The following is a 21,890-nucleotide window of genomic DNA, read 5'->3' as shown; positions in this document are numbered from 1 at the left end:
GCGCTCCACTCTGCCATACACCTCACAGAGCAGCCCGCGCTCCACTCTGCCATACACCTCACAGAGCAGCCCGCGCTCCACTCTGCCATACACCTCACAGAGCAGCCCGCGCTCCACTCTGCCATACACCTCACAGAGCAGCCCGCGCTCCACTCTGCCATACACCTCACAGAGCAGCCCGCGCTCCACTCTGCCATACACCACAGAGCAGCCCGCGCTCCACTCTGCCATACACCACAGAGCAGCCCGCGCTCCACTCTGCCATACACCACAGAGCAGCCCGCGCTCCACTCTGCCATACACCACAGAGCAGCCCGCGCTCCACTCTGCCATACACCACAGAGCAGCCCGCGCTCCACTCTGCCATACACCACAGAGCAGCCCGCGCTCCACTCTGCCATACACCACAGAGCAGCCCGCGCTCCACTCTGCCATACACCACAGAGCAGCCCGTTCTGCTCCATAAAGACGTCATTACAATTAGTCAAGTGCTAAGAGATGAGACAATCAGAGCTGTAATCACCTTGGTGAGGGGCAGATGCTGAGGTAACGCGACTCCGTCCTTCCCAAGCAGCCGAGATTCCTCCTCCGTCAGCTGCAGAACCTGTCACATAGAGCAGAACATTTCATAACGAGCAGAGAAGAACATTTCACCTCAACACGCTCTGCTGCTCCTGACTATGGCTCACCTGCTCAGTCTGGTACTCTGAGCCATCGTCGTCCTCGTCTTCCTCCATGAAAAGACTAACCGGGTCTGTCAGCTCCACATCCGACTGCTCCACACACAAATCTGCAGACAAAAATGAAGGAACGATCAGAGAACATGGCACGTGTGGAGAAAACGGGTCAGACACTAGAGGGTGAGAACATTGGACAATACAAGATAAGGACGACAAGTCAAGACAAGACGTCAGTGAAGGACAGGCCATATATCAGGAGATGGTGAGAACATCAGAGAAGGACAGGCCATATATCAGGAGATGGTGAGAACATCAGGGAAGGACAGGCCATATATCAGGAGATGGTGAGAACATCAGAGAAGGACAGGTCATATATCAGGAGATGGTGAGAACATCAGAGAAGGACAGGTCATATATCAGGAGATGGTGAAAACATCAGGGAAGGACAGGCCATATATCAGGAGATGGTGAGAACATCAGAGAAGGACAGGTCATATATCAGGAGATGGTGAGATCAGAGAAGGACAGGCCATATATCAGGAGATGGTGAGAACATCAGAGAAGGACAGGCCATATATCAGAAGATGGTGAGAGCATAGTAGAGAATGGCAGAAGGAGAAGACATGGTGCAAGTATTAGTCAGTCTGAGAGACACAGAGCAGTGGGGTACGGCAGGCGGCTCTACAGATATGCGGGAGGAACGCAGACGACTCCACCACTACAGAACAGTCCACATCCCTGTGTAGAGGTTCAACATACCCAGGTCTATGAACACATCCCCGTCACAGGTTTCGGAACGCACGCTCTGCAGAGCATCCAGATCGGTGTCCTGAAGCATGTAGTAGTTGTGTTCTGTCTGGATGATGTTGGGGCTGTCGGGTGGAGTTGGCTCCCAGTTACCTGGAGACGGGATTGCTGCCTGGCCCTCAGATATTCCACTGTCACTAGTCAGGGGAGAGCTCGGATCTTCACCCAACGGGCTGCCCAGAAGCTCACACAGGAAACTGTCCACTGCTGTGTCACTGAACGCCTGAGACATGACCACACAGATAGTAAGTAGTCACAAGTCTCCAGCTGGCAATCACTCCACCCCGAAGTCCGCCGCTCCACACCAACGTACACCACAGAGCAGCCTCCCGCTCCACCCCGAACCACCCGGTCCACACCAACATACACCACAGAACAACCCCCGCTCGCTCCACACCAACATACACCACAGAGCAGCCCCCCGCTCGCTCCACACCAACATACACCACAGAGCAGCCCCCCGCTCGCTCCACACCGAAATACACCACAGAACATCCCCCCGCTCCACACCGACATACACCACAGAACATCCCCCCGCTCCACACCGACATACACCACAGAACAGCCTCCGCTCCACACCGACATACACCACAGAGCAGCCCCCGCTCCACACCGACATACACCACAGAACAGCCCCCGCTCCACACCGACATACACCACAGAACAGCCCCCGCCCAAAACCACAGAGCAGCCCCCGCTCACTAGGACACCGCGCAGAACGATATCATACAGGGAAAGTCACTAGCAATGAGGGGCTTTCCATACTTGCGGATATCACAGTCGGGGAGGACAGAGAAGCGGGAGAGGGGGTGTCACACACAGGGTTAATTTCCCACAATGCCCCGGGATCCCTCCTTACCTCCACATCGGAGTAACTCGGGAATATGTCGTCCAGTAAGATGTCCAGGAAGTCCGGATTCTCCATAGCCTCAAAGTCTCCAAACAGCGACATCTGAACACAGGACAAGAAATTCACTACTAAATACTAATGAGGGGGAGAGGTGCAGCATGTTAATGAGGGGGGGGGGGTAATATTATAATGAGAGGGCGGGTATAATATGCAGATAGGGAGGTGTGTAGTATGAGAGGGAGGGGTGTAGTATGAGAGGGAGGGGTGTAGTATGCGAATGAGAGCAAGGTATATTATGTAATGAGAGGGAGGTGTGTAATATGATAATGAGAGGGAGGTGTGTTATACGATATGAGGGTCTTGTTATATGGTAATGAGCAGGGTGGGGTGTTATATGGTAATGAGGGTCTTGTTGGGTATGACACAGGTCACATAATATGATGAGAGGCCAGGGTGTTATATGGTAATGAGCAGGGTGGGTTTTATATGGTAATGAGGGTCTTGTTATATGGTAATGAGCAGGGTGGGTTTTATATGGTAATGAGGGTCTTGTTGGGTATGACACGGGTCACATAATATGAAAATGAGCATGGTGGGGTGATATATGATAATGAGCAGGGCGGGATGTGGGTCATGTCAAAAATATTTTCATATCTTTATATGTGAGAACCTAAATTGATTCACATGGACAGTTGTCAATAAAGCTCAAAGATCTGCTAACAACAGCCTACAGGGGGCGCTATTCTATTCTAAGCCTCCTGGTTTATGACTTTGCATTTCAGCTGTTACAAAGGCAACGTGAGAAAACGTGATGACATTGTATTTCTTATGGCTAAAGATACATACTAAAGAGGGGATGGGAAGACTGGACATTACCATATTTAGAATGCTCATGCTTTGCAAGTATGAAGTTACCACCTACTCTCATTGTCTTATAAATAAAGATGGATCGCCCCCTGTGGGCAGAGACTGTTTGAACACTGAAGCTGCGTGTCATGGTCTCTCCGGCCGGCCTCTCTCAGATCCACCATTGAGAGACATTCATTAATTTGGAACTCAGACAAATGCAGATAATGTCCAACGTTAACGGACAATGTAAATTCTGCAGCGACATTACTTGGGGGCTCGTCCGGGATTCTCAACACAGATCGGAGGCGACAATCGAAGGTGGATGACGGATAAGATAACGGAGAACTGCACACAAAACCGGTGAGTAAGAAATGTTATTCTTAGGCTCGGTTCACATGACCTATTTTCAGGCGTAAACGAGGCATATTATGCCTCGATTTACGCCTGAAAATAGGGCTACAGTACGTCGGCAAACATCTGCCCATTCATTTGAATGAGTTTGCCGACGTACTGTGCAGACAACCTGTCAATTACGCGTCAGCGTTTGACAGCGGTCAAACGATGACGCCTAAAATTACTGCCTCGGCAAAGAAGTGCGGGACGCTTCCATCCGTTACACGCGGGACGCTTCCATCCGTTACACGCGGGACGCTTCCATCCGTTACACGCGGGACGCTTCCATCCGTTACACGCGGGACGCTTCCATCCGTTACACGCGGGACGCTTCCATCCGTTACACGCGGGACGCTTCCATCCGTTACACGCGGGACGCTTCCATCCATTACACGCGGGACGCTTCCATCCATTACACGCGGGACGCTTCCATCCATTACACGCGGGACGCTTCCATCCATTACACGCGGGACGCTTCCATCCATTACACGCGGGACGCTTCCATCCATTACACGCGGGACGCTTCCATCCATTACACGCGGGACGCTTCCATCCATTACACGCGGGACGCTTCCATCCATTACACGCGGGACGCTTCCATCCATTACACGCGGGACGCTTCCATCCATTACACGCGGGACGCTTCCATCCATTACACGCGGGACGCTTCCATCCATTACACGCGGGACGCTTCTATCCATTACACGCGGGACGCTTCTATCCATTACACGCGGGACGCTTCTATCCATTACACGCGGGACGCTTCTATCCATTACACGCGGGACGCTTCTATCCATTACACGCGGGACGCTTCTATCCATTACACGCGGGACGCTTCTATCCATTACACGCGGGACGCTTCTATCCATTACACGCGGGACGCTTCTATCCATTACACGCGGGACACTTCTATACATTATATGCGGGACACTTCTTTGCAACGTAATTTGAGCCGTTCATCATTGCATTCAATGAAGAGCAGCTCAAGATTACGAGCGTCAAAGACGAGATATGATAATGAGCAGGGCGGGGTTATACATGGTAATGAGGGTCTTGTTGGTGTATGACACATACATGATATGATAATGAGCAGGGCGGGGTTATACATGGTAATGAGGGTCTTCCTGGTGTATGACACATACATGATATGATAATGAGCAGGGCGGGGTTATACATGGTAATGAGGGTCTTGTTGGTGTATGACACATACATGATATGATAATGAGCAGGGCGGGGTTATACATGGTAATGAGGGTCTTCCTGGTGTATGACACATACATGATATGATAATGAGCAGGGCGGGGTTATACATGGTAATGAGGGTCTTGTTGGTGTATGACACATACATGATATGATAATGAGCAGGGCGGGGTTATACATGGTAATGAGGGTCTTGTTGGTGTATGACACATACATGATAATGAGCAGGGCGGGGTTATACATGGTAATGAGGGTCTTGTTGGTGTATGACACATACATGATATGATAATGAGCAGGGCAGGGTTATACATGGTAATGAGGGTCTTGTTGGTGTATGACACATACATGATATGATAATGAGCAGGGTGGGGTTATACATGATAATGAGGGTCTTGTTGGTGTATGACACATACATGATATGATAATGAGCAGGGCGGGGTTATACATGGTAATGAGGGTCTTGTTGGTGTATGACACACATGATATGATAATGAGCAGGGCGGGGTTATACATGGTAATGAGGGTCTTGTTGGTGTATGACACATACATGATATGATAATGAGCAGGGTGGGGTTATACATAATGAGGGTCTTGTTGGTGTATGACACATACATGATATGATAATGAGCAGGGCGGGGTTATACATGGTAATGAGGGTCTTGTTGGTGTATGACACACATGATATGATAATGAGCAGGGCGGGGTTATACATGGTAATGAGGGTCTTGTTGGTGTATGACACATACATGATATGATAATGAGCAGGGCGGGGTTATACATGGTAATGAGGGTCTTGCTGGTGTATGACACATACATGATATGATAATGAGCAGGGCGGGGTTATACATGATAATGAGGGTCTTGTTGGTGTATGACACATACATGATATGATAATGAGCAGGGCAAGGTTATACATGATAATGAGGGTCTTGTTGGTGTATGACACATACATGATATGATAATGAGAAGGCGGGGTTACACATGATAATGAGGGTTTTGTTGGTGTATGACACATACATGATATGATAATGAGCTGGGTGGGGTTATACATGATAATGAGGGTCTTGTTGGCGTATGACACATACATGATAATGAGCAGGGCGGGGTTATACATGATATGATAATGAGCAGGGCGGGGTTATTCATGGTAATGAGGGTCTTGTTGGTGTATGACACATACATGATATGATAATGAGCAGGGCGGGGTTATACATGATAATGAGGGTCTTGTTGGTGTATGACACATACATGATATGATAATGAGCAGGGCGGGGTTACACATGATAATGAGGGTTTTGTTGGTGTATGACACATACATGATATGATAATGAGCTGGGCGGGGTTATACATGATGAGGGACTTGTTGGTGTATGACACATACATGATATGATAATGAGCAGGGCGAGGTTATACATGGTAATGAGGGTCTTGTTGGTGTATGACACATACATGATATGATAATGAGCAGGGCGGGGTTATACATGGTAATGAGGGTCTTCCTGGTGTATGACACATACATGATATGATGAGCAGGGCGGGGTTATACATGGTAATGAGGGTCTTGTTGGTGTATGACACACATGATATGATAATGAGCAGGGCGGGGTTATACATGGTAATGAGGGTCTTGTTGGTGTATGACACACATGATATGATAATGAGCAGGGCGGGGTTATACATGGTAATGAGGGTCTAGTTGGTGTATGACATACATGATATGATAATGAGCAGGGCGGGGTTATACATGATAATGAGGGTCTTCCTGGTGTATGACACATACATGATATGATAATGAGCAGGGCGTGGTTATACATGGTAATGTGGGTCTTGTTGGTGTATGACACATACATGATATGATAATGAGCAGGGCGGGGTTATACATGGTAATGAGGGTCTTGTTGGTGTATGACACATACAGGATAATGAGCAGGGCGGGGTTATACATGATAATGAGGGTCTTGTTGGTGTATGACACATACATGATAATGAGCAGGGCGGGGTTATACATGATATGATAATGAGCAGGGCGGGGTTATACATGGTAATGAGGGTCTTGTTGGTGTATGACACATACATGATATGATAATGAGCAGGGCGGGGTTATACACGGTAATGAGGGTCTTGCTGGTGTATGACACATACATGATATGATAATGAGCAGGGCGGGGTTATACATGATAATGAGGGTCTTGTTGGTGTATGACACACATGATATGATAATGAGCAGAGCGGGGTTATACATGGTAATGAGGGTCTTGTTGGCGTATGACACATACATGATAATGAGCAGGGCGGGGTTATACATGATATGATAATGAGCAGGGCGGGGTTATACATGGTAATGAGGTTCTTGTTGGTGTATGACACATACATGATATGATAATGAGCTGGGTGGGGTTATACATGATAATGAGGGTCTTGTTGGCGTATGACACATACATGATAATGAGCAGGGCGGGGTTATACATGATATGATAATGAGCAGGGCGGGGTTATTCATGGTAATGAGGGTCTTGTTGGTGTATGACACATAGATGATATGATAATGAGCAGGGCGGGGTTATACATGATAATGAGGGACTTGTTGGTGTATGACACATACATGATATGATAATGAGCAGGGCGGGGTTATACATGGTAATGAGGGTCTTGTTGGTGTATGACACATACATGATATGATAATGAGCTGGGTGGGGTTATACATGATAATGAGGGTCTTGTTGGCGTATGACACATACATGATAATGAGCAGGGCGGGGTTATACATGATATAATGAGCAGGGCGGGGTTATTCATGGTAATGAGGGTCTTGTTGGTGTATGACACATACATGATATGATAATGAGCAGGGCGGGGTTATACATGATAATGAGGGTCTTGTTGGTGTATGACACATACATGATATGATAATGAGCAGGGCGGGGTTACACATGATAATGAGGGTTTTGTTGGTGTATGACACATACATGATATGATAATGAGCTGGGTGGGGTTATACATGATGAGGGACTTGTTGGTGTATGACACATACATGATATGATAATGAGCAGGGCGGGGTTATACATGGTAATGAGGGTCTTGTTGGTGTATGACACACATGATATGATAATGAGCAGGGCGGGGTTATACATGGTAATGAGGGTCTTGTTGGTGTATGACACATACATGATATGATAATGAGAAGGCGGGGTTACACATGATAATGAGGGTTTTGTTGGTGTATGACACATACATGATATGATAATGAGCTGGGTGGGGTTATACATGATAATGAGGGTCTTGTTGGCGTATGACACATACATGATAATGAGCAGGGCGGGGTTATACATGATATGATAATGAGCAGGGCGGGGTTATTCATGGTAATGAGGGTCTTGTTGGTGTATGACACATACATGATATGATAATGAGCAGGGCGGGGTTATACATGGTAATGAGGGTCTTGTTGGTGTATGACACATACATGATATGATAATGAGCAGGGCGGGGTTATACATGGTAATGAGGGTCTTCCTGGTGTATGACACATACATGATATGATAATGAGCAGGGCGGGGTTATACATGGTAATGAGGGTCTTGTTGGTGTATGACACATACATGATATGATAATGAGCAGGGCGGGGTTATACATGGTAATGAGGGTCTTGTTGGTGTATGACACACATGATATGATAATGAGCAGGGCGGGGTTATACATGGTAATGAGGGTCTTGTTGGTGTATGACACACATGATATGATAATGAGCAGGGCGGGGTTATACATGGTAATGAGGGTCTAGTTGGTGTATGACATACATGATATGATAATGAGCAGGGCGGGGTTATACATGATAATGAGGGTCTTCCTGGTGTATGACACATACATGATATGATAATGAGCAGGGCGGGGTTATACATGGTAATGAGGGTCTTGTTGGTGTATGACACATACATGATATGATAATGAGCAGGGCGGGGTTATACATGGTAATGAGGGTCTTGTTGGTGTATGACACACATGATATGATAATGAGCAGGGCGGGGTTATACATGGTAATGAGGGTCTTGTTGGTGTATGACACACATGATATGATAATGAGCAGGGCGGGGTTATACATGGTAATGAGGGTCTAGTTGGTGTATGACATACATGATATGATAATGAGCAGGGCGGGGTTATACATGATAATGAGGGTCTTCCTGGTGTATGACACATACATGATATGATAATGAGCAGGGCGTGGTTATACATGGTAATGTGGGTCTTGTTGGTGTATGACACATACATGATATGATAATGAGCAGGGCGGGGTTATACATGGTAATGAGGGTCTTGTTGGTGTATGACACATACAGGATAATGAGCAGGGCGGGGTTATACATGATAATGAGGGTCTTGTTGGTGTATGACACATACATGATAATGAGCAGGGCGGGGTTATACATGATATGATAATGAGCAGGGCGGGGTTATACATGGTAATGAGGGTCTTGTTGGTGTATGACACATACATGATATGATAATGAGCAGGGCGGGGTTATACATGGTAATGAGGGTCTTCCTGGTGTATGACACATACATGATATGATAATGAGCAGGGCGGGGTTATACATGGTAATGAGGGTCTTGTTGGTGTATGACACATACATGATATGATAATGAGCAGGGCGGGGTTATACATGGTAATGAGGGTCTTGTTGGTGTATGACACATACATGATAATGAGCAGGGCGGGGTTATACATGGTAATGAGGGTCTTGTTGGTGTATGACACATACATGATATGATAATGAGCAGGGCAGGGTTATACATGGTAATGAGGGTCTTGTTGGTGTATGACACATACATGATATGATAATGAGCAGGGTGGGGTTATACATGATAATGAGGGTCTTGTTGGTGTATGACACATACATGATATGATAATGAGCAGGGCGGGGTTATACATGGTAATGAGGGTCTTGTTGGTGTATGACACACATGATATGATAATGAGCAGGGCGGGGTTATACATGGTAATGAGGGTCTTGTTGGTGTATGACACATACATGATATGATAATGAGCAGGGTGGGGTTATACATAATGAGGGTCTTGTTGGTGTATGACACATACATGATATGATAATGAGCAGGGCGGGGTTATACATGGTAATGAGGGTCTTGTTGGTGTATGACACACATGATATGATAATGAGCAGGGCGGGGTTATACATGGTAATGAGGGTCTTGTTGGTGTATGACACATACATGATATGATAATGAGCAGGGCGGGGTTATACATGGTAATGAGGGTCTTGCTGGTGTATGACACATACATGATATGATAATGAGCAGGGCGGGGTTATACATGATAATGAGGGTCTTGTTGGTGTATGACACATACATGATATGATAATGAGCAGGGCAAGGTTATACATGATAATGAGGGTCTTGTTGGTGTATGACACATACATGATATGATAATGAGAAGGCGGGGTTACACATGATAATGAGGGTTTTGTTGGTGTATGACACATACATGATATGATAATGAGCTGGGTGGGGTTATACATGATAATGAGGGTCTTGTTGGCGTATGACACATACATGATAATGAGCAGGGCGGGGTTATACATGATATGATAATGAGCAGGGCGGGGTTATTCATGGTAATGAGGGTCTTGTTGGTGTATGACACATACATGATATGATAATGAGCAGGGCGGGGTTATACATGATAATGAGGGTCTTGTTGGTGTATGACACATACATGATATGATAATGAGCAGGGCGGGGTTACACATGATAATGAGGGTTTTGTTGGTGTATGACACATACATGATATGATAATGAGCTGGGCGGGGTTATACATGATGAGGGACTTGTTGGTGTATGACACATACATGATATGATAATGAGCAGGGCGAGGTTATACATGGTAATGAGGGTCTTGTTGGTGTATGACACATACATGATATGATAATGAGCAGGGCGGGGTTATACATGGTAATGAGGGTCTTCCTGGTGTATGACACATACATGATATGATGAGCAGGGCGGGGTTATACATGGTAATGAGGGTCTTGTTGGTGTATGACACACATGATATGATAATGAGCAGGGCGGGGTTATACATGGTAATGAGGGTCTTGTTGGTGTATGACACACATGATATGATAATGAGCAGGGCGGGGTTATACATGGTAATGAGGGTCTAGTTGGTGTATGACATACATGATATGATAATGAGCAGGGCGGGGTTATACATGATAATGAGGGTCTTCCTGGTGTATGACACATACATGATATGATAATGAGCAGGGCGTGGTTATACATGGTAATGTGGGTCTTGTTGGTGTATGACACATACATGATATGATAATGAGCAGGGCGGGGTTATACATGGTAATGAGGGTCTTGTTGGTGTATGACACATACAGGATAATGAGCAGGGCGGGGTTATACATGATAATGAGGGTCTTGTTGGTGTATGACACATACATGATAATGAGCAGGGCGGGGTTATACATGATATGATAATGAGCAGGGCGGGGTTATACATGGTAATGAGGGTCTTGTTGGTGTATGACACATACATGATATGATAATGAGCAGGGCGGGGTTATACACGGTAATGAGGGTCTTGCTGGTGTATGACACATACATGATATGATAATGAGCAGGGCGGGGTTATACATGATAATGAGGGTCTTGTTGGTGTATGACACACATGATATGATAATGAGCAGAGCGGGGTTATACATGGTAATGAGGGTCTTGTTGGCGTATGACACATACATGATAATGAGCAGGGCGGGGTTATACATGATATGATAATGAGCAGGGCGGGGTTATACATGGTAATGAGGTTCTTGTTGGTGTATGACACATACATGATATGATAATGAGCTGGGTGGGGTTATACATGATAATGAGGGTCTTGTTGGCGTATGACACATACATGATAATGAGCAGGGCGGGGTTATACATGATATGATAATGAGCAGGGCGGGGTTATTCATGGTAATGAGGGTCTTGTTGGTGTATGACACATAGATGATATGATAATGAGCAGGGCGGGGTTATACATGATAATGAGGGACTTGTTGGTGTATGACACATACATGATATGATAATGAGCAGGGCGGGGTTATACATGGTAATGAGGGTCTTGTTGGTGTATGACACATACATGATATGATAATGAGCTGGGTGGGGTTATACATGATAATGAGGGTCTTGTTGGCGTATGACACATACATGATAATGAGCAGGGCGGGGTTATACATGATATAATGAGCAGGGCGGGGTTATTCATGGTAATGAGGGTCTTGTTGGTGTATGACACATACATGATATGATAATGAGCAGGGCGGGGTTATACATGATAATGAGGGTCTTGTTGGTGTATGACACATACATGATATGATAATGAGCAGGGCGGGGTTACACATGATAATGAGGGTTTTGTTGGTGTATGACACATACATGATATGATAATGAGCTGGGTGGGGTTATACATGATGAGGGACTTGTTGGTGTATGACACATACATGATATGATAATGAGCAGGGCGGGGTTATACATGGTAATGAGGGTCTTGTTGGTGTATGACACACATGATATGATAATGAGCAGGGCGGGGTTATACATGGTAATGAGGGTCTTGTTGGTGTATGACACATACATGATATGATAATGAGAAGGCGGGGTTACACATGATAATGAGGGTTTTGTTGGTGTATGACACATACATGATATGATAATGAGCTGGGTGGGGTTATACATGATAATGAGGGTCTTGTTGGCGTATGACACATACATGATAATGAGCAGGGCGGGGTTATACATGATATGATAATGAGCAGGGCGGGGTTATTCATGGTAATGAGGGTCTTGTTGGTGTATGACACATACATGATATGATAATGAGCAGGGCGGGGTTATACATGGTAATGAGGGTCTTGTTGGTGTATGACACATACATGATATGATAATGAGCAGGGCGGGGTTATACATGGTAATGAGGGTCTTCCTGGTGTATGACACATACATGATATGATAATGAGCAGGGCGGGGTTATACATGGTAATGAGGGTCTTGTTGGTGTATGACACATACATGATATGATAATGAGCAGGGCGGGGTTATACATGGTAATGAGGGTCTTGTTGGTGTATGACACACATGATATGATAATGAGCAGGGCGGGGTTATACATGGTAATGAGGGTCTTGTTGGTGTATGACACACATGATATGATAATGAGCAGGGCGGGGTTATACATGGTAATGAGGGTCTAGTTGGTGTATGACATACATGATATGATAATGAGCAGGGCGGGGTTATACATGATAATGAGGGTCTTCCTGGTGTATGACACATACATGATATGATAATGAGCAGGGCGGGGTTATACATGGTAATGAGGGTCTTGTTGGTGTATGACACATACATGATATGATAATGAGCAGGGCGGGGTTATACATGGTAATGAGGGTCTTGTTGGTGTATGACACACATGATATGATAATGAGCAGGGCGGGGTTATACATGGTAATGAGGGTCTTGTTGGTGTATGACACACATGATATGATAATGAGCAGGGCGGGGTTATACATGGTAATGAGGGTCTAGTTGGTGTATGACATACATGATATGATAATGAGCAGGGCGGGGTTATACATGATAATGAGGGTCTTCCTGGTGTATGACACATACATGATATGATAATGAGCAGGGCGTGGTTATACATGGTAATGTGGGTCTTGTTGGTGTATGACACATACATGATATGATAATGAGCAGGGCGGGGTTATACATGGTAATGAGGGTCTTGTTGGTGTATGACACATACAGGATAATGAGCAGGGCGGGGTTATACATGATAATGAGGGTCTTGTTGGTGTATGACACATACATGATAATGAGCAGGGCGGGGTTATACATGATATGATAATGAGCAGGGCGGGGTTATACATGGTAATGAGGGTCTTGTTGGTGTATGACACATACATGATATGATAATGAGCAGGGCGGGGTTATACATGGTAATGAGGGTCTTGCTGGTGTATGACACATACATGATATGATAATGAGCAGGGCGGGGTTATACATGATAATGAGGGTCTTGTTGGTGTATGACACACATGATATGATAATGAGCAGAGCGGGGTTATACATGGTAATGAGGGTCTTGTTGGCGTATGACACATACATGATAATGAGCAGGGCGGGGTTATACATGATATGATAATGAGCAGGGCGGGGTTATACATGGTAATGAGGTTCTTGTTGGTGTATGACACATACATGATATGATAATGAGCTGGGTGGGGTTATACATGATAATGAGGGTCTTGTTGGCGTATGACACATACATGATAATGAGCAGGGCGGGGTTATACATGATATGATAATGAGCAGGGCGGGGTTATTCATGGTAATGAGGGTCTTGTTGGTGTATGACACATAGATGATATGATAATGAGCAGGGCGGGGTTATACATGATAATGAGGGTCTTGTTGGTGTATGACACATACATGATATGATAATGAGAAGGCGGGGTTATACATGGTAATGAGGGTCTTGTTGGTGTATGACACATACATGATATGATAATGAGCTGGGTGGGGTTATACATGATAATGAGGGTCTTGTTGGCATATGACACATACATGATAATGAGCAGGGCGGGGTTATACATGATATGATAATGAGCAGGGCGGGGTTATTCATGGTAATGAGGGTCTTGTTGGCGTATGACACATACATGATAATGAGCAGGGCGGGGTTATACATGATATAATGAGCAGGGCGGGGTTATTCATGGTAATGAGGGTCTTGTTGGTGTATGACACATACATGATATGATAATGAGCAGGGCGGGGTTATACATGATAATGAGGGTCTTGTTGGTGTATGACACATACATGATATGATAATGAGCAGGGCGGGGTTACACATGATAATGAGGGTTTTGTTGGTGTATGACACATACATGATATGATAATGAGCTGGGTGGGGTTATACATGATGAGGGACTTGTTGGTGTATGACACATACATGATATGATAATGAGCAGGGCGGGGTTATACATGGTAATGAGGGTCTTGTTGGTGTATGACACACATGATATGATAATGAGCAGGGCGGGGTTATACATGGTAATGAGGGTCTTGTTGGTGTATGACACATACATGATATGATAATGAGAAGGCGGGGTTATACATGGTAATGAGGGTCTTCCTGGTGTATGACACATACATGATATGATAATGAGCAGGGCGGGGTTACACATGATAATGAGGGTCTTGTTGGTGTATGACACATACATGATATGATAATGAGCAGGGCGGGGTTATACATGGTAATGAGGGTCTTGGTGTATGACACATACATGATATGATAATGAGCAGGGCGGGGTTATACATGGTAATGAGGGTCTTGTTGGTGTATGACACATACATGATACGATAATGAGCAGGGCGGGGTTATACATGATATGATAATGAGCAGGGCGGGGTTATACATGGTAATGAGGGTCTTGTTGGTGTATGACACATACATGATATGATAATGAGCAGGGCGGGGTTATACATGGTAATGAGGGTCTTGTTGGTGTATGACACATACATGATACGATAATGAGCAGGGCGGGGTTATACATGGTAATGAGGGTCTTCCTGGTGTATGACACATACATGATATGATAATGAGCAGGGCGGGGTTATACATGATAATGAGGGTCTTGTTGGTGTATGACACATACATGATATGATAATGAGCAGGGCGGGGTTATACATGATAATGAGGGTCTTGTTGGTGTATGACACATACATGATAATGAGCAGGGCGGGGTTATACATGATAATGAGGGTCTTGTTGGTGTATGACACATACATGATATGATAATGAGTAGGGCGGGGTTATACATATGATAATGAGCAGGGCGGGGTTATACATGATAATGAGGGTCTTGTTGGTGTATGACACATACATGATATGATAATGAGCAGGGCGGGGTTATACATGATAATGAGGGTCTTGTTGGCGTATGACACATACATGATAATGAGCAGGGCGGGGTTATACATGATAATGAGGGTCTTGTTGGTGTATGACACATACATGATATGATAATGAGCAGGGCGGGGTTATACATGGTAATGAGGGTCTTGTTGGTGTACGACACATACATGATATGATAATGAGCAGGGCGGGGTTATACATGATAATGAGGGTCTTGTTGGCGTATGACACATACATGATAATGAGCAGGTCGGGGTTATACATGATATGATAATGAGGGTCTTGTTGGTGTATGACACACATGATATGATAATGAGTAGGGCGGGGTTATACATGATAATGAGGGTCTTGTTGGTGTATGACACATACATGATATGATAATGAGCAGGGCGGGGTTATACATGATATGATAATGAGCAGGGCAGGGTTACACATGATAATGAGGGTCTTGCTGGTGTATGACACATACATGATATGATAATGAGCAGGGCGGGGTTATACATGATAATGAGGGTCCTGGTGTATGACACATACATGATATGATAATGAGCAGGGCGGGGTTATACATGGTAATGAGTGTCTTCCTGGTGTATGACACATACATGATATGATAATGAGCAGGGCGGGGTTATACATGGTAATGAGGGTCTTGTTGGCGTATGACACATACATGATATGATAATGAGCAGGGCGGGGTTATACATGGTAATGAGGGTCTTGTTGGTGTATGACACATACATGATATGATAATGAGCAGGGCGGGGTTATACATGATAATGAGGGTCTTGTTGGTGTATGACACATACATGATATGATAATGAGCAGTGTTAATGAGGGTGTTATATGGTAATGAGCAGGGTGGGTTTTATATGGTAATGAGGGTCTTGTTATATGGTAATGAGCAGGGTGGGTTTTATATGGTAATGAGGGTCTTGTTGGGTATGACACGGGTCACATAATATGAAAATGAGCATGGTGGGGTGATATATGATAATGAGCAGGGCGGGATGTGGGTCATGTCAAAAATATTTTCATATCTTTATATGTGAGAACCTAAATTGATTCACATGGACAGTTGTCAATAAAGCTCAAAGATCTGCTAACAACAGCCTACAGGGGGCGCTATTCTATTCTAAGCCTCCTGGTTTATGACTTTGCATTTCAGCTGTTACAAAGGCAACGTGAGAAAACGTGATGACATTGTATTTCTTATGGCTAAAGATACATACTAAAGAGGGGATGGGAAGACTGGACATTACCATATTTAGAATGCTCATGCTTTGCAAGTATGAAGTTACCACCTACTCTCATTGTCTTATAAATAAAGATGGATCGCCCCCTGTGGGCAGAGACTGTTTGAACACTGAAGCTGCGTGTCATGGTCTCTCCGGCCGGCCTCTCTCAGATCCACCATTGAGAGACATTCATTAATTTGGAACTCAGACAAATTCAGATAATGTCCAACGTTAACGGACAATGTAAATTCTGCAGCGACATTACTTGGGGGCTCGTCCGGGATTCTCAACACAGATCGGAGGCGACAATCGAAGGTGGATGACGGATAAGATAACGGAGAACTGCACACAAAACCGGTGAGTAAGAAATGTTATTCTTAGGCTCGGTTCACATGACCTATTTTCAGGCGTAAACGAGGCATATTATGCCTCGATTTACGCCTGAAAATAGGGCTACAGTACGTCGGCAAACATCTGCCCATTCATTTGAATGGGTTTGCCGACGTACTGTGCAGACAACCTGTCAATTACGCGTCAGCGTTTGACAGCGGTCAAACGATGACGCCTAAAATTACTGCCTCGGCAAAGAAGTGCGGGACGCTTCCATCCGTTACACGCGGGACGCTTCCATCCGTTACACGCGGGACGCTTCCATCCGTTACACGCGGGACGCTTCCATCCGTTACACGCGGGACGCTTCCATCCGTTACACGCGGGACGCTTCCATCCGTTACACGCGGGACGCTTCCATCCGTTACACGCGGGACGCTTCCATCCGTTACACGCGGGACGCTTCCATCCGTTACACGCGGGACGCTTCCATCCGTTACACGCGGGACGCTTCCATCCGTTACACGCGGGACGCTTCCATCCGTTACACGCGGGACGCTTCCATCCGTTACACGCGGGACGCTTCCATCCGTTACACGCGGGACGCTTCCATCCGTTACACGCGGGACGCTTCCATCCATTACACGCGGGACGCTTCCATCCATTACACGCGGGACGCTTCTATCCATTACACGCGGGACGCTTCTATCCATTACACGCGGGACGCTTCTATCCATTACACGCGGGACGCTTCTATCCATTACACGCGGGACGCTTCTATCCATTACACGCGGGACGCTTCTATCCATTACACGCGGGACACTTCTATACATTATATGCGGGACACTTCTTTGCAACGTAATTTGAGCCGTTCATCATTGCATTCAATGAAGAGCAGCTCAAGATTACGAGCGTCAAAGACGAGATATGATAATGAGCAGGGCGGGGTTATACATGGTAATGAGGGTCTTGTTGGTGTATGACACATACATGATATGATAATGAGCAGGGCGGGGTTATACATGGTAATGAGGGTCTTCCTGGTGTATGACACATACATGATATGATAATGAGCAGGGCGGGGTTATACATGGTAATGAGGGTCTTGTTGGTGTATGACACACATGATATGATAATGAGCAGGGCGGGTTTATACATGGTAATGAGGGTCTTGTTGGTGTATGACACATACATGATATGATAATGAGCAGGGCGGGGTTATACATGATAATGAGGGTCTTCCTGGTGTATGACACATACATGATATGATAATGAGCAGGGCGGGGTTATACATGGTAATGAGGGTCTTGTTGGTGTATGACACATACATGATAATGAGCAGGGCGGGGTTATACATGGTAATGAGGGTCTTGTTTGTGTATGACACATACATGATATGATAATGAGCAGGGCAGGGTTATACATGGTAATGAGGGTCTTGTTGGTGTATGACACATACATGATATGATAATGAGCAGGGTGGGGTTATACATGATAATGAGGGTCTTGTTGGTGTATGACACATACATGATATGATAATGAGCAGGGCGGGGTTATACATGGTAATGAGGGTCTTGTTGGTGTATGACACACATGATATGATAATGAGCAGGGCGGGGTTATACATGGTAATGAGGGTCTTGTTGGTGTATGACACATACATGATATGATAATGAGCAGGGTGGGGTTATACATGATAATGAGGGTCTTGTTGGTGTATGACACATACATGATATGATAATGAGCAGGGCGGGGTTATACATGGTAATGAGGGTCTTGTTGGTGTATGACACACATGATATGATAATGAGCAGGGCGGGGTTATACATGGTAATGAGGGTCTTGTTGGTGTATGACACATACATGATATGATAATGAGCAGGGCGGGGTTATACATGGTAATGAGGGTCTTGCTGGTGTATGACACATACATGATATGATAATGAGCAGGGCGGGGTTATACATGATAATGAGGGTCTTGTTGGTGTATGACACATACATGATATGATAATGAGCAGGGCAAGGTTATACATGATAATGAGGGTCTTGTTGGCGTATGACACATACATGATAATGAGCAGGGCGGGGTTATACATGATATGATAATGAGCAGGGCGGGGTTATTCATGGTAATGAGGGTCTTGTTGGTGTATGACACATACATGATATGATAATGAGCAGGGCGGGGTTATACATGATAATGAGGGTCTTGTTGGTGTATGACACATACATGATATGATAATGAGCAGGGCGGGGTTACACATGATAATGAGGGTTTTGTTGGTGTATGACACATACATGATATGATAATGAGCTGGGCGGGGTTATACATGATGAGGGACTTGTTGGTGTATGACACATACATGATATGATAATGAGCAGGGCGAGGTTATACATGGTAATGAGGGTCTTGTTGGTGTATGACACATACATGATATGATAATGAGCAGGGCGGGGTTATACATGGTAATGAGGGTCTTCCTGGTGTATGACACATACATGATATGATGAGCAGGGCGGGGTTATACATGGTAATGAGGGTCTTGTTGGTGTATGACACATACATGATATGATAATGAGCAGGGCGGGGTTATACATGGTAATGAGGGTCTTGTTGGTGTATGACACACATGATATGATAATGAGCAGGGCGGGGTTATACATGGTAATGAGGGTCTTGTTGGTGTATGACACACATGATATGATAATGAGCAGGGCGGGGTTATACATGGTAATGAGGGTCTAGTTGGTGTATGACATACATGATATGATAATGAGCAGGGCGGGGTTATACATGATAATGAGGGTCTTCCTGGTGTATGACACATACATGATATGATAATGAGCAGGGCGTGGTTATACATGGTAATGTGGGTCTTGTTGGTGTATGACACATACATGATATGATAATGAGCAGGGCGGGGTTATACATGGTAATGAGGGTCTTGTTGGTGTATGACACATACAGGATAATGAGCAGGGCGGGGTTATACATGATAATGAGGGTCTTGTTGGTGTATGACACATACATGATAATGAGCAGGGCGGGGTTATACATGATATGATAATGAGCAGGGCGGGGTTATACATGGTAATGAGGGTCTTGTTGGTGTATGACACATACATGATATGATAATGAGCAGGGCGGGGTTATACATGGTAATGAGGGTCTTGCTGGTGTATGACACATACATGATATGATAATGAGCAGGGCGGGGTTATACATGATAATGAGGGTCTTGTTGGTGTATGACACACATGATATGATAATGAGCAGAGCGGGGTTATACATGGTAATGAGGGTCTTGTTGGCGTATGACACATACATGATAATGAGCAGGGCGGGGTTATACATGATATGATAATGAGCAGGGCGGGGTTATACATGGTAATGAGGTTCTTGTTGGTGTATGACACATACATGATATGATAATGAGCTGGGTGGGGTTATACATGATAATGAGGGTCTTGTTGGCGTATGACACATACATGATAATGAGCAGGGCGGGGTTATACATGATATGATAATGAGCAGGGCGGGGTTATTCATGGTAATGAGGGTCTTGTTGGTGTATGACACATAGATGATATGATAATGAGCAGGGCGGGGTTATACATGATAATGAGGGTCTTGTTGGTGTATGACACATACATGATATGATAATGAGAAGGCGGGGTTATACATGGTAATGAGGGTCTTGTTGGTGTATGACACATACATGATATGATAATGAGCTGGGTGGGGTTATACATGATAATGAGGGTCTTGTTGGCGTATGACACATACATGATAATGAGCAGGGCGGGGTTATACATGATATAATGAGCAGGGCGGGGTTATTCATGGTAATGAGGGTCTTGTTGGTGTATGACACATACATGATATGATAATGAGCAGGGCGGGGTTATACATGATAATGAGGGTCTTGTTGGTGTATGACACATACATGATATGATAATGAGCAGGGCGGGGTTACACATGATAATGAGGGTTTTGTTGGTGTATGACACATACATGATATGATAATGAGCTGGGTGGGGTTATACATGATGAGGGACTTGTTGGTGTATGACACATACATGATATGATAATGAGCAGGGCGGGGTTATACATGGTAATGAGGGTCTTGTTGGTGTATGACACACATGATATGATAATGAGCAGGGCGGGGTTATACATGGTAATGAGGGTCTTGTTGGTGTATGACACATACATGATATGATAATGAGAAGGCGGGGTTACACATGATAATGAGGGTTTTGTTGGTGTATGACACATACATGATATGATAATGAGCTGGGTGGGGTTATACATGATAATGAGGGTCTTGTTGGCGTATGACACATACATGATAATGAGCAGGGCGGGGTTATACATGATATGATAATGAGCAGGGCGGGGTTATTCATGGTAATGAGGGTCTTGTTGGTGTATGACACATACATGATATGATAATGAGCAGGGCGGGGTTATACATGGTAATGAGGGTCTTGTTGGTGTATGACACATACATGATATGATAATGAGCAGGGCGGGGTTATACATGGTAATG

General features: G+C 45.1%; 1 protein-coding gene across 1 annotated transcript in view; it reads right to left on the bottom strand.

Moving 5' to 3' along the window:
* CREB3 (cAMP responsive element binding protein 3) overlaps positions 1–21,890 on the bottom strand; it is a 43,921-nt gene that overhangs the window by 6,622 nt on the left and 15,409 nt on the right. The window contains exons 2-5 of the mRNA XM_075844416.1: positions 2,347–2,439; positions 1,440–1,710; positions 690–790; positions 524–604 (exon numbers count right to left, since the gene is read on the bottom strand). Of these exons, the coding sequence (XP_075700531.1) occupies positions 524–604; positions 690–790; positions 1,440–1,710; positions 2,347–2,439 (546 nt within the window). The remainder of the gene's footprint in view (positions 1–523; positions 605–689; positions 791–1,439; positions 1,711–2,346; positions 2,440–21,890) is intronic.

Source organism: Rhinoderma darwinii, chromosome 1, assembly GCF_050947455.1.
Source record: "Rhinoderma darwinii isolate aRhiDar2 chromosome 1, aRhiDar2.hap1, whole genome shotgun sequence".
NCBI classification, from domain to species: Eukaryota; Metazoa; Chordata; class Amphibia; order Anura; family Rhinodermatidae; genus Rhinoderma; species Rhinoderma darwinii.
This window is presented reverse-complemented; position numbering and strand designations above follow the sequence as displayed.